Genomic DNA, 20267 nt, shown 5'->3' on the forward strand with positions numbered 1-20267 from the left:
CCAGAGCAAAATGGATTGGAAGTGTGGCTCAAGCAGTACAGTGCCTGCTTTGCAAGTTGGAAGCTCTGAGTTCAAACCCCAGCCTCACCAAAAAGAAACAAAAACAAAAACCAAAAATCTTAAAAAACAAAGACTGAGCCAAACATGATGGTGAGTGCCCATGGAGGCTAAAGCAGGATGATTTCAAGTTTGAGGCCAGCCTGAGCTACACAGCAAGAATGTCTCAAAAATAATAAAGAAATGCCTCTTAAAATGAGGCCATAATGATATTGTCTACCTGTAAGAGACTCTTAGGGGAGTTTTGCTTAGTGTCAGATAAATGATCTATTTTTCTGTCCCATGCAGGGTCAGATCCTAGTCAGCCGGAAAGCCAAGTAATGCTTACAGGAGTGTTGTGCTGTGTTACTAAAAAGGTATCTGTGCACTGGCATTTTATGCAGCTTGCAACGTTTCTGCACTCTTACAGTAGATAAATGTGAAGCTATCTTTTTAAAATTAATACTATCTGGAAAGACATAATCTCTCAGTTGCAGGTATGTTGTAGAAGTTTGCAGAATAAAACTTGAAAAAAAATGACTGTTGAAAATCAACTTCTGTGTATATTTTATGCCAACTCTGCTATTCAAAAGTGTTTATACCCACTGTTCTACAGGTATTATTTATTTACTTATACAAAGTTTCAGTCTATAGGTCAGGCTGGTCTGGAACTTGCAATCCTCCTGCTTTCAGCCTCCTGAGTGCTTACATTACAGCGCGCGCCACCACATCTTTTAGAACACAAGCTGGATCTTTTAGAACAAGATCTGGATCAGAATGACACTTGCTGCTTGCTTGCCTTAGACAAGTTACCTCGCCTCTCTGAGTCTGCATCCTGATGTAAAACAAAGGCAATACCTGTTTTGTGGTCTACTGGAATAAACAGGGTGATGAAATACCTGAAGCACCTTTAATGCACCAGGTATCAACAGGTGAAAACTACATGTAAGGGAACTAATGTAAGGGAGTTTTAAGCACATCTAGGTAGGAAATTGCAGGAGGGAAATAGCAGGGATCTCAGGGGTGTCTGATTTCCAGGTCAGAGTGCTTTATTGATTACATGCTAAGGTACATAAATGGTTTGGGGTGAGAGGGGTTAGGACGGGAGGAATGCTTTATTGCTCCGTTCCCTGCAGAGACATATAGCTAGATCCTCGATTGCTCACTATTTGTATTTTACCTTCTGCAACTTGGGTACAGAAAAGACAATAAAAAGGCAGGATTGCACCTGCTTGGTGGGTGAAAGACAGCTCAGGCAATTCAACCTCCACCCGCTCACACAGCTCTCAACCGGTGCCCCGCCCAGATGTTTATATTTTCTTCCTTTGGCCCCGCCCCCCGACCACGCGGGGCCGCAGCCACGCCCCCAAGCTGGAGCTCCTGGGGCCTGACTCGCTGATGCCTTCAATTTACCCACAGGGATTCCCTCCCCAGCCAATCCCGACAGAGCCACGGGCCTGCCCGGAACAAAGATGGCGGGAGAGGCCTCTGTGAGGGCAGACTGATCTGCACACCAGAGTCCGCGGCGGACAGCAGAGGCAGCGGTAGCCGCGCGGTTCGGACCATGGAGGAGGGCGGCAGCGCTGGCAGCGGTGGCAGCGACAGCAGCACGAGCGGGAGTGGCGGAGCGCAGCAAAGAGAGTTGGAGCGCATGGCTGAAGTCCTAGTCACCGGAGAGCAGCTACGGTAAGGCGAGGAGCACAGCCGACGGGCTCGCGGTGGCACTGCCAGCCCGTGCCCGCTGCGGTCCTGCGCGCACGCGCACCGTGGCGCGTGTGGCTCGCGCGGAGCACGCGGATCGCTGCCAGTGCATGGATGGTGCGCGCTGCTGCAGCGCCGGGCGGCTGCAGCCCGCCGACCCGCAGCTCGCGTGGGGCAGCGGGGTCGACACCGCACACCCGCGGTGCGCGCTGCGCCCTACTTGGCCATGCAGCCTGAGCCCCGCAAGCTCGCCGCCACCCACCGCGCGCTCCCCCTTCCCAGGGACTGGGCGCTGCCAGGCCTCCCCGCTGACAGCCGGCGCCCAGTCCGCCCCGAAAGCCAGAGGCGTGGGTGATCGTCGGGGCCATCCCCAGCCCCTCTAGGAGCCAGCCCAAGGATCGTCCTCAGTTCGGTTTTCCTTTTGGCTGGCAAGTCATGTTTCACTCCCTTGAGCCTCAGGCCTCTAAAAAGGAGCCGATCGCCGCGCTTCCCTTGAAGGGCTATTGTGGAGGCTGAACTGAGAGAACCTTTTTAAAACCCTGCACCTATTCCTTAATTGGCACCGTGATCAGTCATCACTTGGGTCCGCAAGGGGGCGTGGAGGCACCTTGTAGGGTGTTCTGCTGCTGTGCCACCTTCCCCTGAGCGCACGTTTTTGGTAGTTGGTTCTGTCCACCGCCCCAGGGCTGCTGCAAGAATTAGGATTTGCCAGGTCTCACAAACGCAGAAACAAAGCCCCCAAGGCTCCCATGCTATTTCCATCCCTTTCTGTTCCCTTTTCTTGGGTGTCCAGTAAGAATTGTACTAACGGTCTGGGTCCGGCTGGTTCCGCAGCTGCCCGTCGTGTAGTCATATATCAATTTGCCAGGAAAAAGTAATCCAACTCTGCAGCATTTCAGCCACAACTTGCACTTGGGGCCCCAAGTTCCTTCTAGTTCCTGGGCTTGAATTTCCCAAATCGTTTTGGTTTCTAAATGGCTGTGGTTCAAGGATCTAAAGGAGAATCAAGCAAAGGTCCCTGAAGATTTGATGCAGCTTCCCAGCACTCCGTTTGAGGAAGTGAATATTGGAAGCCGGGATTTATTAAGCTGAATGTTACTGAAAGCAAATTACACATTTCTCTTCTTGTTGATTTTTAAATGTGTGCTCAAAATTAAAGGGAATTATTTTCCTTTATCAAAAGTATTTTTAATTAAAAAATGGAAGCAAAGCATTTCTGACTCAATCTGAAAGACTTACTTTTTTAATAGTGGGGTTTCTTTGCTCTTCATTACTATTGTCTTTACCAGTTGGATAAGGCTTCTTACTTTTTGTTTCTTTTACAATACCAAATTGTGTGATGATTCTGTCCCAAAAAGTACTTCTTCAAGATGCTCCTTCTTAGAGTCCCTAGAGCATTTGTTCTCTATTTCCCAGCAGCCTTCTGTCTTGTGGCAGGTTTGAGGGCCAGTCTTGCTCCTGAGTAGAAAGGATAGAAAGTCTCACTCAGGACTTAGACTTGGGTTTGACTTCTGCTCCACCAATATAGCCAAGTGTCTGCAGGACTTTCGCCCGGAGTGAATCCTGGCGTTGCTACTCACAGAACTGGTGTAGGAGGTGGCACCGGTTATTGAATTAAGACGATGAGTCAGAATGCAATTTACTTGCAGTGTTATTATGAGGATTAGATGAGGTAGGGCTGAGACCAGCCCTAATAGATAGTAATGCTATTGTACCTGTGACCTTGGGCAAACTAATGCTCATCTCTGAGCCTTTGTTTCCTCATCTGTAAAATAACAAAGATGAAAGTATTTCATGAGGTGGTTGTGAGAATTTCCTCGGGGCCTTCTTGCATCAGTGAACAATCTACAAGAGGTTGCTGGAATTAATTGGTATTTATTGGATTCTCTGAATCACCCCATGTGACTTCTAGCAGGGAAGATCTGGTTGGAAGGACTGGGTGGTTGTTAACAGAACAAGATGTAGAACCAGGCTGCCTGGCTTCTTATTCTGTCTTCATCATTTGTTAGTTCTGTGACTTTAGGATAATTTACTTGACCTGTCTTGCCTCAGTTTCTTCTTTCTCTTTTTTTTTTTTTGTTGATACTGGGGTTTGAACTTAGGTCCTCATGCTTGCTGGGTTTCCTAGGCACACACTCTACCACTTGAACCACTCAGCTAGCCGTGTTTTGTATTGGGTTTTTTCAAGATAGAGGAAATAGTTCTCAGGAACTATTTCCCCAGGCTGACTTTGAACCTCAATCCTCCTGGTCTCTGTGTGATTACAGGCATAAACCACCAGTGCCTGCCGCCTCAGTTTGTTTTTTATAGAAAGGGGATTCTGATGCTTCTTTCAGGAGTTTTGAGAGGCTTAAGTGAAAGGCTGCAGGTAAAAGCATGAGTAAATTTTAGCCTTTTAAATTTTAATTTGTGCCCAGTGGGGGACATCTGTAATCCCAGCTACTTGGGAGGCAGAGATAGGAGGATCAAGGTTCAAGGTCAGTCTGGGCAAAGTTAGGGAGACCCTGTCTGAAAAACAAAGTAAAAAAAGCTCAGGCCTGGGGGACTGGCTCCAGTGGTAGAGCAAGCTCCAGGCCAGTGAGCTAGGGATTGAGCTATCCCTAAAGGGAAATGTGAACCATTGTGCTTTTTATTTCACCCACTTTAGCACTGTGACTAGCACACAGTCGGTGTTTGAGTAAGTATTGTATGTAATTCAATATACTTCTGTTAGTACATAGTAATATAATATTTATAATTTGAAGATTGACGTGGCTATATGCTTGTTGTCCTAATTAAAGGAGGGGTGGGGGCTTGACCATCTTTGTTGTTGCTTTCACAGTGTATTCTGTCCCCACCTGCCCTCTGATGGTGTGATTGTAGACAGCTTGTGATGACCAGGCTTCCTGCCTCATAATTGCTACACATGCACCCGCAGTGCCTACACTTTCTCTTCCCTCTGCATTACTTTTTGGGTCATCAGCAGTGACGTTAAGGTGGTAAGGAAAAAGGAAACCAAAAACTGGGATGTAAAATTTTAAAAATTGGTTTCCCAGCCCTGTACTGGTCAATTTCTTTTCCTTTGTCTTTGTTTTTGTAGCTCTGTCCCCTTTCGCAAGTCAGTGAGCCTCTGCAGCCCTCAGCACCCTTCCCTGAAGAAGGGGAGTAATGTCTTCCCACGTGTGGTTTGTGGTGTTTGATTAAATGAGGTACAACATGGGAAGGGACTTTGTAAAGTAAATCAATGAGCCAAGAAGAGTGTTGTGATTATCATAAGCTCCAGCTGTGAAGCTGGGAGCTTTGCTGCCCAGCGTGCTCAAGACCCTGGCTTCAATCCCTAGTATAGAAAAAAAAAGGAGAAGAAAAGGAAGAAGGAGGAGGAGGAGGAGAAGAAGAAATGAAGTAACACATTTAGTTACCATGTCCCCATCCCTCAGGATGGTCATAATAAAAAAAATCATATAGTAAAAATTGTTGGCCAGAATGTGAAGAAACTGGAGCCTTTGTATCCTGTTGGTGGGCATGTCAAAAGGTATAGCCACTTTGGAAACAGTAAACTTCAGAAATAAAAGGAGATGTCCATGTAAAACCTTGTATACAAATGTTCACAGCAATAGTGTTCCAAAGAATCAAAAACAAAACATCTCAAGTGTCCGTCAGCTGATGAATGGACAAATAAGTTGTGATCTGTCCATGCAACGGAATATTATACACCAGTAAAAAAGAGTTGTGTACTGATTCATGTTATCATATGGCTGAACTTTGTGAAGATTTGCTAAAGGAAAGGAACCAGACAGAAAAAGATAAATATTGTAGAACTCTGTTTATATGAATGTTCAGAAGAGCAAATCTATAAAGACCAAATAACATAGACTGGGACTTGTCAGGGGCAGGAGATGGAGAATGGAGGGTGACTGCTGATAGGTATGGAGTTTCTTTTGAGGTGATGAAAATAATCTAAACTTGACTGTAGTGATGATTGTGCAACTCTGGATATACTTAAAATGCTTTTTAGTTGACCAAAGGATGCACGAATTCAATAACAAATTGTTGTTCACATATACATTATTCCAGTGTTCTGTTGATAATGGAATAGAGAGAAAAGGGACCGTAGTCAAGAAAATCCCAGAACCACACATAAATGATGCATATTTAGTGGTGTTTTATACCAGGGGTTTCTCAAATCATTAGTTATTTTTGTGTTTTTTCTGTGCAAATGTATGATGTCCATATCTCAGGTAGTCGTAACTGTGGACTGATTGACATATGACGTCCACCACCTCATGTTTCTTCATTGGCTAATCCTGGAGGTTCTTGTGAAGAAAATGTTTATAATGGAGCGTTTAAAAACACAGAACAGCACCGCTCTCTCAGTAATGCAGGAATGCCACTTTATATGGTACTTGCAGCCTGCCAAGGCCACTTCTAAGTGCTTTATATACAATTAATGCTCTTAGAAGAACTCTATGTGGTAGATACTCTTATTGCCCTCATTTTACAGATGAGGAAACTGAGGAACAGAGCATTTAAAATAACTGGCTACAGGTAGCTCGGTCAGAAAGCGGTGGAGTTGAGTTCCTAATTCTTGTGCAGGATGCTAGGCTGCAGTTTAATGCAGTCCCTGACTAGTGACCTAGAGAGTTACAAAACTATAGCGCTAAAACAAATATAAAACAGAATCAAGACTGGCTGGGAATGGTGGTGCATACCTATAATCCCAGCAATTGGAAGTGTGTTGTGGCGAAGGCTTCACCCAAAGGGAAGACACCTAGTAAATGTTTGTGGAGTTATCTTATACCCCTATGCAGTTGTTTCTGTGGTTGACTTGAGTGTTGCTTATGAATAATATATTTTATTTGTGGTTATATTTCTTCCTTTTTTTTTTTGTCTCTTTAACACAGAGTCTCACCATGTTGTTCCTCCCCTCCCTTCCTCTCCCCTCCCTTCTCCTCCTCTCCCTTCCCCTTCTGTCTTCTTCATTCTGAAACGCATTTTATAGCCCAAGCTGGCCCCAAACTCCCTATCCTCCTGAGTGCTGGGATTATAGATGTGCACCACTGTGCTCAGCTCCTTGCAATTATTTTTCTAGAAGGCCAGTGCTGATATTTAAGTTATGGCTCCTAACAGTTTTGCAATTGAAAATAAGTTAAATAAACCTAAGAAAAAGGATGTGAGGTGAAGTTATTTCTCGTATTCATTTGGATCAGGAGTTTAGGTCCCTTTCTGAGATCCTGCCTCTTAAATGGTGAGTTTCCATGAGCTTAGTAATTAGAAAAAGACAAAGGAAGCCACAATTAGTGCCTCTCTCTGCTTAGGGATCACGCTTTTTGAGTTTCTTCCATTGTCTGCTAGCTCTGAGATCCTTAACTAAACTTGGAAGCTTATGTTAGTGGTACTTGGGGGCCAAAATGGAGATGAGTGTGGGAGAGGGCTTATGAGACTGCCAGGGATAGCCAGCGTGCATGCGAGCAGCTGTTCCCCAAGGTAGTGCTAGCTGGTGCAACTTGAGCTGCTCTTGTCAGGCTGGGATGAGTGAAGTATCCACAGGTAACACTAACTTATTTAGATTTGCATAGAATCACTTTCCTGTATCTTTAAAAACACCTTTAAGGTTGGATAGGGAGGGAAGATGGAGTCTAACACACTTCCTGGAGTGTGGAGCAAGATAACCTTTTGTATCTCCATTCCTTGGATACCAGCTGTTGTTGCTAAGGTATGGCAAAAGGGGACCGATGCCAGGGCTCCAGCTTGGGGAAGCCTGGGGCGGCTGCAGAGGAGGAGGGCGGTAGCAGCAGATAGCAGCTGAGATAGGTTCTAGTCTTTCCACTATGACTCTCAGGCTGCTACTGATGGGTCTGTAGTTTGTTTTTGTTTTTTGAGACAGGGTTTCACTGCATAGCCTTGAACAAGCTGGCCTCAAACGCCTGATCCTCTTGCCTTTACCTTCTGGCTTATTTGTTTTGATCCTGTCTCCCTGAAATCCTTGTACCTGCAGTCCTGATTCTTGAACTTTCCCAGGAGCTCTCTTTATTCAGCAAAATTAAATTTATAGAGGGGCTTATACACCAGAGGAGTGAGAATTATGGGTGGAGAAAGAAAGGCGAATATCACATATTACATGGATCTCATGTCTCATACACTGCATGATAAATTCATTTTAACATGTGGCTACTTAATAAATATTCCTTAAGTTCATATGTTAATACTTGAATATGATCCAACAAATAGAAACACTGAGAAACATCTGAAATGACATCATTCTAAATCTAAGTGTGGGAGTGTTAAAGATGCTATCAGGCATTTGTGACAAAGAAGGACATTTACAAAAGGAAGCCATGCTTCTAACACAGAGAAGCTAATTGACAAAGAAGCTCTTGCAGAGCAAAGACATCAAGAGTCCATAAACTCAGGACTTGTCATCAGTGGCCCACATCGTGGATATCAAGGTCAGCAGTGGAACTTCAGATTCTGGGTCATCCTGGCTTGTGGTAGTACTCTAGTACAGTGCAGATATCTTCTTATCAACTTTTAGAATAATTTGGGACCAAAAAAATCAAGAGATATTGGTAATCGTTGTAGTGAAGGGGGATCAAGGTTTATATTTTTATAGGTGGGTTGTGAAGAGTGGACATCTGAATTGCTTTCTGACAGTAAAGAATGAAAATAAGTATCATTTCTATGCATGCATAGTATGTCTATGAATCCTTACATTAATTCTAAAATGGAAGGTACCAAAGCATGAACGTTTTGCTCAAGGTTATATAGGTGGTAAATATGGGACTTTGGTTTCTTGGTTTTGAATCCAGTACTCTCAGAGCTCCTACTAGGTGATACAGCTGTGGAAGTCACAAGAGTTAAGTGCAGTAGGGAAGGAAAAAAGGCATCATTTGCTTTTAAGTAGTTGATAATTCAAAATGGCAATATACAAAGTGCTTTAAATAATAAAAGGAGATTTCTTGAATGATGTAACATTGAATTTCAAGTGAGGCTTGCTCCAGGTTTGTTTCTCTTCAGTGCTCCTGATTCTCCTCTTCTGTGTGCATATAGCTTTTCCTCATGAAGACCTCTTCTGTAGGCATACAATGGCCACTGGCACGATCCAGGCCGAAGGGAGGGCCAACTGACGCCAACCACCTACAGAAGTCTTGAGCTTTGATCTTTCAAGATCATCTTAACTTACTTATGCACAAGGTATTTAAGGCTGAGCCGTGACCTTCAGTGGTTGTCTTGCCATCTGCAATACTGTGGTGAGAAGGATGGTATTCACCTGGCTGCATTACATCAATCAGGATCCCCACGGGGACAGGAATGGGCTCATTTCCACCCAAGCAGAGTAGCGGTTGTACTATGGGAAGGAGTCAGTGAGCATTAGGGAGATAATCATGATGTCCTCCACAAAAGGTCATTTGGGCTGATGAAAAACCAGCGATTTTGTTTTTGGTGGTTACTGGGGTTTGAACTCAGGGTTTTATGCTTGCTACACAGGCGCTCTACGCTTGAGCCATTTTGCCAGCCCTTTATTTTGTTAGGTATTTTTTTCTTTATTCATTATTCATATATGCATACATTGTTTGGGCCATTTCTCTCCCCCGCCCCCTGTCCCCTCCCTCCCCCCCCCACTCTCCTCACTTCCAGGCAGAACCTGTTCTGCCCTTATCTCTAATTTTGTTGAAGAGGAGACAAAAGCAATAATAAGAAAGACAAAGCCCTTTTGCTAGTTGAGATAAGGATAGCTATACAGAGAGATTCCTAGCATTGCTTCCATGCACAAGTGTGTTACAACCCAAATTGATTCATCTCTACCTGACCTCTTCACTACTTCCTGAGGTCACCTTCCTATATTGACCTCTGTTGCTTTAAGGTTACTGTATTAGCTCTTCTGCAGTGGTAACATCAAACACTTTCATGTTTTGGGTTTCCTACCTATCCCCATACCTCCCATGTGTGCTCTACCCTTAGCGTGTGACCCAAGTCCAACAACATTGCTGTATTTGCCCTACATCTAAAGTCCACATATGAGGGAGAATATATGATTTTTGGTCTTCTGAGCCTGGCGAACCTCGCTCAGAATGATATTCTCCAGTTCCATCCATTTACTCGTGAATGATACGATTGCATTCTTCTTCATGGCTGAGTAAAATTCCATTCTGTATAAATACCGAATTTTCTTAATCCATTCATCAGTGGTGGGGCATCTTGGCTGTTTCCATAACTTGGCTATTGTGAATAGTGCTGCAATAAACATGGGTGTGCAGGTGCCTCTGGAGTAACCTGAGTCACATTCCTTTGGGTATATCCCCAGGAGTGGGATTGCTGGATCATATGGCAGATCTATGTTTAGATTTTTAAGAAGCCTGCATATTGTTTTCCAGAGTGGGTGCACTAGCTTTCATTCCTACCAGCAGTGTGCAAGGGTTCCTTTTCCCCACATCCCCACCAACACCTGTTGTTGGTGGTGTTTTTGATGATGGCTATTCTAACAGGAGTGAGATAGAATCTTAGTGTGGTTTTGATTTGCATTTCTTTTATGGCCATAGATGGTGAGCATTTTTTCATGTGTTTTTTGGCCATTTGAATTTCTTCTTTTGAGAAAGTTCTGTTTAGTTCAGTTGCTCATTTCTTCATTGGTTCATTGATTTGGGGGGAGTTTAGTTTTTTGAGTTCCCTGTATATTCTGGTTATCAGTCCTTTGTCTGATGTACAGCTGACAAATATTTTCTCCCACTCTGTGGGTAGTTTCTTCAGTTTAGAGACCATTTCTTTTGTTGTGCAGAAGCTTTTTAATTTTATGTAGTCCCATTTGTCCATCCTTTCTCTTAGTTGCTGAGCTGCAGAGCCTCCTGATCTCTATCTCCTGAGTAGCTAGAATTACAGATGTGAGGCTCTGGTGCCTGGCTGTTTTGTTTTGTGCAGGGTATGGTGTGATTATGGTATAGTGAAGGAGAAATACTTTCAAGTGGGAAGGGAGGGAGTTTATGTAAAGAAGAAAGGGCCTACAGTAAAGATACACTTTGGGAAAGGTTAGGAGACATTGGGATACATTTTGGACTTTTCCACTCTCAACATCATGTTCTCTGTAAAACCCCTCACATGATGGTGGCCTGTTCCTCATTCCCCACCAGCCCCTGATTTGCAAGATATGCCCTCATGGCTCAGATTTGCTCAGTAATAGAATTTAAAAACTCTCAATATGACTAGAGTTGCAGGTGGCTCAAGTTCAAGTTGCAAGGAATGATTTTTGTATTACTTGAATTTTGGTGTCTTTCCAGGAAACACATCCACCCAGAAAGAGTCCCAGCCAAAGCCATCTAAAAGTTATTTCTATTTAGAAGCAAAGCTTCTTAAGGAATAATTAAGATGCAGACTTTTGGGGAAAAGTTGTAAAGTGTGCTTTTAATTACATAAGACAAGGCCTTTGAGATCACACATCTCAATATATTTTGTCAGTTTCCCTTCCTTCTCTATAAGTTGGAAAATAGAGATCCATTTAATTACCACAGGGTAATTAAGATATAAACATAGATCTAGGTGCACGATCGCCTTGACAGTGCAATAGTACCTTTGGCATAGGTTTTGTACTGCATCTTATCATAAACGCAACTAGTAGGAATAAAAGTAGTTTTATTCCCGGATAATTCTGTATGACTTTAGCCTTGTCTTTTTCTTTTTTCAGTACTGGGGTTTGAACACAGGGCATCATGCTTGCTAGGCAGGTGCTCTACCTCTTGAGCCACACCCAGCCCTGAGTTTAACCTTTTAATTTTAAGATAGGTGGCACATATCCAAATGCAGCACACTTTTGTACTGCAGTACTAACAAGGAACTGGGATAGAAAAAGCATGGTTTCTTCTTTTGCTTATGTTGACTACAGAAAGAGAGAAGCTTTAGTTAAATCCATTGGGAAGCATGCATGAGATCTGAGAAGCAGGGCTTGGAGCCAGTGCAGTCTGCCCTCATGATCACCATTCACTAACTTTGCCCCAACAAGTGTTTTAAGCCAGGGAGAACAGAGTCTCACATGAAAGAGTTTATAGTATTGTACTTTTGCATCTTTCAAGTGAAGGTGCAGTAGATAGAGCCAGGGATTCCTTAGAAACTACTTTTCTAGTGAAGCACAATTTATTGAGCCATTGTGTTGTCTAGCATTGGACGAAACAATTCGATTATTTATGTGTTTAATGAATAATCCTGTTAGCTCCATTTGGAGTGGTTATTTTGCTATTAAATTTCTTTTCCTAAAGGGGAACACAGAGAAGGAGAGGAAGGTTTGGCTACTTGTCAACAGTTCTGAAAGAATGTTCATTTGGGGAAGAGTTTGAAATCTATGAAGATTTGGAGATTATCTGGAGATTATCTTGTTCCTATCCCATCCAAAGTCTCAGATTTCCCGGATGGAGCAGACCTCCTGACAGTGCCTGAGGGATGGGGACTGTGCTTGTGAAGGTTTCCTCTCCTTAGGTTCTGGAGATGGAAAACATCTTCCTTCACCTGTAACTAACTCCCCTAGCCTACTAGCACTCCTCCTAACGATCCTCCAGCCTGTGCTAGAGAAAATGTGTAGTGGCCAGAACTCCATTTTTTCTTTATAAGCTTCTGAATAGATGGGTCGTGGACAGAGGCCCCATTGCCATATCAGTCATACTTACATAATGCAATGTACATTTGGGGAAATCATTAAATCTTTCCTGGTAGCTTATGTGAAAGGAAATTTTACTATCACATTTACCCTAACAGTTTTTTAAAAAGAGCATCTGGCCTATAATGAAATATGGCAATTTGTTTTACCTAGTAATTGAAAATACTGTTATTAATACAGCATAGCAAGAATTGGTTAAGTGAGATGTCTGAGAGTCCTGGGAACTGAGCCTCCATGGAGACTGCAGTATGGTATGTAATGAAGAAAATGCTTATTTTAAACCACACTTGGACCTGTTCAGTGTGTTCAGAAGTTAATTCTGAAGAATGCAATCACTTAAATCTACATCCATCAGAATGCAGATGTGTGCAGTGTTAGGTGTTATGGCTTTGGAACTCATACCTTATCTGTGTGACCCAAAATGCCTTCCATGACAGAAGGTTGTCAAAGTTATTTCTTTCTAGTGGTACTGGGGATTGAATTGAGGTCCTCACACTTGCTTGGCTAGTGCTCTACCATTTGAATCACTCCTCAAATTCTTTTGACTTTAGATTTTCAGATAGGGTCATTTGGACTATGCTCCTCTTACTTCCAGTGGCTGGAACCATAGGCATGTGCCACCATGCCCAGCTTGTTTTTGTGATAGGGTCTCACTAACTTTTGCCTGGTCTCTGAACTGCAATCTTATGTCTCTACCTCCTGAGCAGATGTTTTCTTCTCCAAGAGTCCATATATTCCATTTGGTAATTCTCCTAGATGATGATCAAGCAAGATGTTTGCACACCTATCTTACCTTCTCCTTGAAGCTTTAAGAATGGGTAGTATAAGCAAAAGGTGAAACTTTCTAGAAGAGAAGCCCAACTCTCATCACCAAACTTCTTATCCTAACAGATGGTTTAACAGAATGGTGTGCCATCTCTGTGGACCTTGTTCAGACTTCCTCAAGGGAGCTATGGCCCTTTACATTCCTGACCTCCTTGAGGTGAGGTGGGAGAAATATTACAAAATTCTATGGTGTGGATTAAGGGATGGCTTTACTAGAAATCCTTAAATGCAGAGGGTCATCAAGAAGGGACATCTGGTCCTCCAACTCTTAGCGTTCTAGGGCAGGAGCCAGAAGCTGCCTGACAGGCAGCTGATTCTGTGCCTCAGGAGGAGGGAACCCCAGCCTCTGCCACTCTTCCTTCCTATAGTGCAAGTTTGAGAATAGCTGAATGGCCTATGTCTTGGGACAAATAATGTGAACCCAAACACTGAAGAGACTCACCTGGGAAATCTCAGGTGCATACCTGGTAATCTCGAGGGCTTAGTCAAAGTCACAGCCTGTGTAGCTGCGGAGAGGAGGCCATCAATCCTATGGGAAGTTGGGTTTGGGTGTAGTCCCATCTGCAGGCTCCTAATCCAGCCATCTCACTGCCTGTCACATCAAGCTGAGACCCCCACAGCTGGCAGGTTTGTGCCCTTCCCAAGGTGAGGTATGGCACCAATTATTCATTCTTATGTGCAAAGCTTCCCTGCTTAAAATCCATTATTTCAATGGTATGCCTTTTTTTTTTTTTAACTTACTCTGATGTTTTGAAACAAGGACTCTAGACTTTGCTATTTTATAAGTGAGGACGTTAGGTTCTTTACATCCTAGTTAAAGGATGTAACTAGGTTACATCCTTTAACCTGCTGTTTGTTTGTTTGTTTGTTTGAGACAGGATCTTACAATGTAGCCCAAGCTGACCTCAACTACAGATTCTTCTGCCTCATCCTCCCAAGTGCTGAGATTGCAGCTGTGCACAACTATGCTAATTTCTGTTTTGATGGCTGAACACTAAGCTTCCATCTGTTTTCCTTCTGCCTAGATGGATAAGTTATCCCTTAAGACTGGATTTTAAGTGTTACTATGCTATTAATTAAGTTATTCATTGTTCTAGCATTACTCTGATTTTCTTTTGCCCTTCTCAATAAATAATATAACAAACAATATCCAGTGATTATTGAGCTCCTACTGTATGCCAGGCTATTTTGTTCAGCACCTCCCGTGAATTGTGTCATGTAATCCTGAAGATAGGATCGTTGAGTAGTTGGGGAGGTAGGGGCTTGCAGCTCCTCTGCTGTCCTCCAAAAGTGAGTCTCTTTGAAGATTAAGGACATTCTTAGGCTCAGCCCTAAGCCATTGGAGCATAGAGTTCAGAGAGAGAGACTGCCCCAGCTATTGTAGACATAAATCCTAGACCTTTGAAAGTGTTTGTGTCTGTGTTGGGCAAAAATTAAAATTATAACAATGATAATCATTTCAACTGCTTATATGAAAATGTTAGCAACTTTGAGACACTAACAGTTTAAAAATATTTAAAAACAATAAAACCTTGGGTTGGTTGAATGAATTATTATGTATTTACACTACCAAGTATGCCTGATTGCCAGACAACATACTGATGTGTGTGTGTATAATGAATATTTCAGATTCACTTTTGTGTGTTTTACTTAGAGATAACGTGATGAATTATTGGTTAACTAAAAATATTAAAAGTTTTGACTATGAGTCTATTTGGCCATATTTTAGGCTCTGACAGGAAACTGATTGCAGCTTTTGTGTGCCATGAAACTCTAGGAGGATGCCTGTCCTCAGACAGAATATGTCATACACACAAGGTGTAGATTATCCAGTAGACTCCTGAGTGAGAAGCATCTTAAATATTACAGAAATTATTCAGTGCACTGTAGGTTAAGAACATTCCAAGCTATTGCTCAATTTCTGTTTAGAACTAGAGGCCTGAAGAATATTTACTTAATTAACTATAGATCATTGCAATAGGTTCTGTATTCTAGAACCTTTGACTTGTCCTCAAAAACCACAAGATAAGCCAAGCCCAATGGCCTAGGCCTGTAGTTCCAGCACTTGGGAGCTGAGGCAGGAGGATGGCAAGTTCCAGGCCAACCTGAACCACATAGTAAGATCCCATCTCAAGATAGAATTAGGATAGAATTGGAATTGGAATTGGAATTGGAGTGGAGTGGAGTGGAGTGGAGTGGAATGGAATGGAATAGAATAGAATGAAAAGGAAAGGAAAGGAAAAGAAAAGGGAGCCACATGCCTGTGGAGCACACCTATAATCCTAGCTACTCAGGAGGCAGAGATCAGGAGGACTGCAGTTTGAAGCCAACCCTGGGCAAATAGTTCACAAGACCCTATCTCAAAAAACCCTTTATGTAAAAGGGCTGGTGGAGTGGCACAAGGTGAAGGTCTTGCATTCAAACCCCAGTATCACACACAAAAAAAAAAGATTAAAAAATGTTGAATTTAAATGCCAAAATAAGCAATGGACATTTTAAGACCCTCAGACTTCCTTTGTAGGAATGGTCAAGGCAATAATTTTGTGATTATAAGTGAAGAAAATAAAACCTGTAGATTAAATGTTGATTTTAAGATTAGAATAATACAGTTCTCAGTTTCCTTTTCTATATAATGGGAAGAAGAAGTAGGATGTTTGATGTTACATGCATGTAAAAATCTTAGAATTAGGTCTAGCATATAGAAAATACTCATTAGTAGTTGCTATTATTAATAATGGTTAACAGGATGACATAACTCAGAGCTAACATTCAAGAGCTAACATTCATTTTTCTTATTATGAAATGAGGGTGTACAAATTTATTCCTGATGTTGAAAACATAATTTTTTTTTCCATTTTTTTCTTTTTAGACAAGATGTTATTTATGTAGCCCAGGTTGGCCTCAAATGCTTGACCCTCCTACTTCTGCCTCCTGCATGCTGGGATTACAAGCATGGACCACCATACTGACTTAAACAAGAACTTGTAAATGAGCTGGAAGTGTGGCCCCCTGCATGAAAATCAGTGGTGTATCATGCATCTGCAAAATCTATGGCCCAGTTGTGGCCCACTGCCTGTTTTTGCAAATAAAGTTTTATTGTAATATAGCAACACCCTTTGTGCTACTACAGCAGTTAAGTAATAACAACACTGTATCACTTCCAAATTCAAAAATATCTACTATCTGGCCCTTATAGAAAAACTTTGACAACCTGTGGTATATTTAAGAAGGGGAAAAAGCATGTGTGTGTATGTGTGTATGTGTGTGTGTGCGTGTGCGTGTGTGTGTGTGGTTTGTGGATAGATGCCCAAATACCACCTACTAGAAGTTGCTGACACTCTTTCAAATGAGTGATGAATATTTGGCAAACTTATAAACTGATGTTGACAAGCCTTGTGTTTATAATGATTCTTTCCTTTTTAAAAGCCTTATATGTTATAGTATGAAATCAAGCTCGGAACATTCTGATAATTTTGGTCAGCAGTGCTGAGCTGTGGCTCAAGGGGTAGAGTGCCTGCCTAGCAAGCATGAAGCCTCAAGTTTAAATAGCAGAACCGCACACACAAAAAGAATAAGTAAAGCCTTTACTTAAAGAATTGCCCTTGTAGCATCCTAAACCATCTGTTTTCTAATTATCTCCCCTTATCATGGATGCTTAATACCTATCTATTGATGCAAATTGCATTGATAATATCAATGCAACTAATGGGTGTTGTCTGTGCAATTTCTGCCCAAAGCTCATATTCCCTTTGGTAAAATCCACTTCAAGGCCACATGAGAGGCCAGGTGTGGTGGCCCTGTCTGTCATCCCAGTTGCTTTGAGGCAGAGGCAAGACCAAGTTGAACTTGCTGGCCAAATTCAAGGCCAGCAAGGACAGAGGTAGCCAGCCCCTGTCTCAAAAGTAAAATACAAGCAAAAAGGCTAGGGCATAGCTCAGGTGTCAGAGTGCTTGCCTAGCATGTGCAAGGTCCTGGTTCAATTCTGAGCATTGTAAACAAACAAAGACCACTTGTAAACCAGGCGTGATGGTGCCTGCCTGTCAAAAGGGCTGGGGTGTATTAGCTCAAGTGGCAGAGTGCTTGCTGAGCATGAAAAATGCCTTGGGTTCAATTCCTAGTACTGAAAACAAGCAATAAAAAAAGACCACCTGTAAAGCAGCATGATGGTGTGAGTCTGTAATCCCAGCTGCTTGAGAGGGGAGATGGGAAGATCCAAAGTTCCAGGGCAGTTTACACGACATAGAGAGATGCCTGTGTCAAAACAACAGAAAAAAAACCCCACACTCACATGTGTTATTGTTTTAACCAAATGTGAAATGCTGATTTACTTTTTTCCCATCTTTTTTGGTAAACCCTCTGTAAGCACTGTAGATACCAAAGTATTGTTGTAAGTATAATTCATATTTTACCTTATCCTTGTCCTGTTATAATAGTGCTTTCTTTATTATGGAATACTTTGAGTAGCTGCTTGTTTTTGTTGAAATTATAGATGTTCTCACATCACTACATAAGAAATTCCTTTAGAAACCTGAATTAGGGAGCTGGGTGGCACTTTACTCACACCAGAGTCTCTTTCTACTTCTTTTTTGTTGTTATTTTATTAGCATAAATTAATTGTACAAAGGAGTTTCATTTGTGTTAAATTTGCTCCTTCTATTACTGTATTTTAATGCTCTCCCTCCTCCTTCACTTTTCACAGTTTACATTATTTTCATGTCTATGTATAAGCATTATATAATTTGTATGTAATGTACTTCAATCATATTCCTGCCCCATTCCCCCACCCCACTACCCTCTCCTTTCCTTTCCCTTCATCCACTCAGTCCCTCTTTTATATCACATCATATTATTATTATTCTTTTTTTAGGTCTAGATTCTGCACATGATTCTGAACTTAGCTTCTCTCTCTCTCTCTCTCTCTCTCTCTCTCTCTTTGGTGGTACTGGGGTTTGAAGCCAGCTTCACACTTCAAAGCAGGTGCTCTACCTTTTGAGCCATACCTCCAGTCCATTTTGCTGTGATTATCTTGGAGATGGGGGTCTCACAAATTATTTACCTGGGTTGGCCTCAAACTGTGATCTTCCTGGTTTTAGCCTCCCAAGTAGCTAGGATTATAGGTATGAGCCACGGGCACCTCGTCTTACCTATTCCTGTTAATTCTTAATCATGCTCTCAGGATCTCACCTGGGAACTGAATGTTGTCTGAAGAAGGAATTGCTTTCTCTTTTCACTCACTTCCATACCTTCTTTAACTGGGAAGTGTCTGTCAGGTGGACCCAGAGGCACCTATGCATTCATTCAGACCTTTAACATAGACTACTAGAGGTCGGTGCCTAAAATCTGTGCAGGAATCTGTAGATATTCAAGTTGTTAATCAAGAATCTCAGTTAAATAACGTATCTGTTTTCAGAGATGAGTACTCTGGCATTAGCAATTGGAATGGCTTTTGCTTTGTAAAACCTTTTTTGGTTTTGTTTCTTTGCAGTGCTGAAGATCAAACCCAGGTCCTTGTACATGCTTGGCAAGTGCTCTACCCTGAGCTACATCCCCAGCTATTTAAGCCTTTTTTATTTTCATTGTGCCATCATGAATCTCCACAATATAGTGTAATTTGGGGCTGGTGGAGTGGCTCAAGTGCTAGAGTACCTGCCTAGCAAGCATGAGGCTCTGAGTTCAAACTCCAGTACCACAAACACACCTCCGCAAAAAATGGAAAACCCCATAATTTGAATTCCCCAAGTCACTACATAGCTCATAGCTCAGAGCAACTTGCTAACATATTTCAAGATCTTGCTGGGCTTATCATTTAGAAGTGTTTGTTTATTTTTTTTTAGCAGAATTAGGGTTTGACCTCAGGGCTTCGTGCTTGCTAGGCGAAGGAGCTATCACCAGCCCTAGAAGTTCTTAAATGCCTCTGGGAATCTTGTACCTATCTAATTTAAATCCTCCAGCAGTCCCCATGCTCCCCTGTGACACTCTGAAGTATATTTGCAGAGCTGTGTTTTTAGAGCCTGGTTCTTCAGCCGTCCCTTAAATTTGTAAGAACCTCTATATCCTTCCACTAAAACCCTTCTTTGTTTAAATTAGCCAGAATTAGTTTCTTATTATCAAAGAACCACAACTGATAGTGAAATGAGTGCTAAGAATAGGATAAATGCATACTTTTATAGATGTCTATTACACACACACACACACCGCAGCCTTTTTTTTTTTTTGCTAGAAGCACGGAATCAAGAATATTATTTTAAAATTTGCCTATTACAAAGTGTAAACAAAAACTAATTTTGCTTGGTATAGAATAACCCCTCACATTTGTATAAGCTCTGTTTAGATGAAAATGTTTGACTTCTAACTACATTTGTTAGATAGATGTCTGTATGTCTGTATATTTTTGTAGGTCTTTCGACATCTCCACTCTGCCAGGAATACAATAAAATATAAATAGGTGCTTGTTGATTGACCCCTAGTGAAAAGTAAAATTATTTTTAGTTTTCAAGTAGCAAAAGTGAATTCTCCCATTTCCTCCTTTGCAACTAGATGAACTCTGAGATTTGAGGAATTGACCTCTATGCTTTGGAATAGAATGTTTTTGTTTAGTTGGTTTCATTTGGGTGTTTGCAGTTTTAGATCTATGCACGTGTAAAGACACTTCTGCAATTCCATCATGAGCCAGTTAACATTTTTTGGTCTTTTTATACTTTAGTCTGTCACTTCAGTGTGCTGTTGAAGTTGCAGAATAATTAGGTACAAACACAGACTCCCACTTTAGAGTCAGGTAGTGATGTGATGACAGATGAGAAGGACCCACAGACATTACTGTTTTTAGCTTTTACAGATGTTATTTAGCATACATGATAACTTCAGCTACACAGATTCACAGCAACTATTATTGTTGATGGCACAAATGCTTTCTGAAAAAAATGGTAGTAGGTCATGCTATTTTATTAGCTTTTTGGTCTGTAGACTCACACGTGCTGGATGAGTTGAAAATGTAAGAAATGCAATTATTTCTATAACACTTTCCTTTCCTTGATCTCACTCTTGTGATAAGTATTTGTGCTACTTATTATGAAAATTAGATAACATTTAA

General features: G+C 41.9%; 1 protein-coding gene across 1 annotated transcript in view; it reads left to right on the top strand.

Moving 5' to 3' along the window:
- Positions 1-1462: 1462 nt before the first annotated feature.
- Deptor (DEP domain containing MTOR interacting protein) overlaps positions 1463-20267 on the top strand; it is a 142317-nt gene continuing 123512 nt past the window's right edge. The window contains exon 1 of the mRNA XM_020169735.2: positions 1463-1722. Coding sequence (XP_020025324.2) covers positions 1601-1722 — 122 coding nt within the window. The 5' untranslated portion in view covers positions 1463-1600. The remainder of the gene's footprint in view (positions 1723-20267) is intronic.

This window comes from Castor canadensis, chromosome 3, assembly GCF_047511655.1.
Source record: "Castor canadensis chromosome 3, mCasCan1.hap1v2, whole genome shotgun sequence".
Taxonomy (NCBI): domain Eukaryota; kingdom Metazoa; phylum Chordata; class Mammalia; order Rodentia; family Castoridae; genus Castor; species Castor canadensis.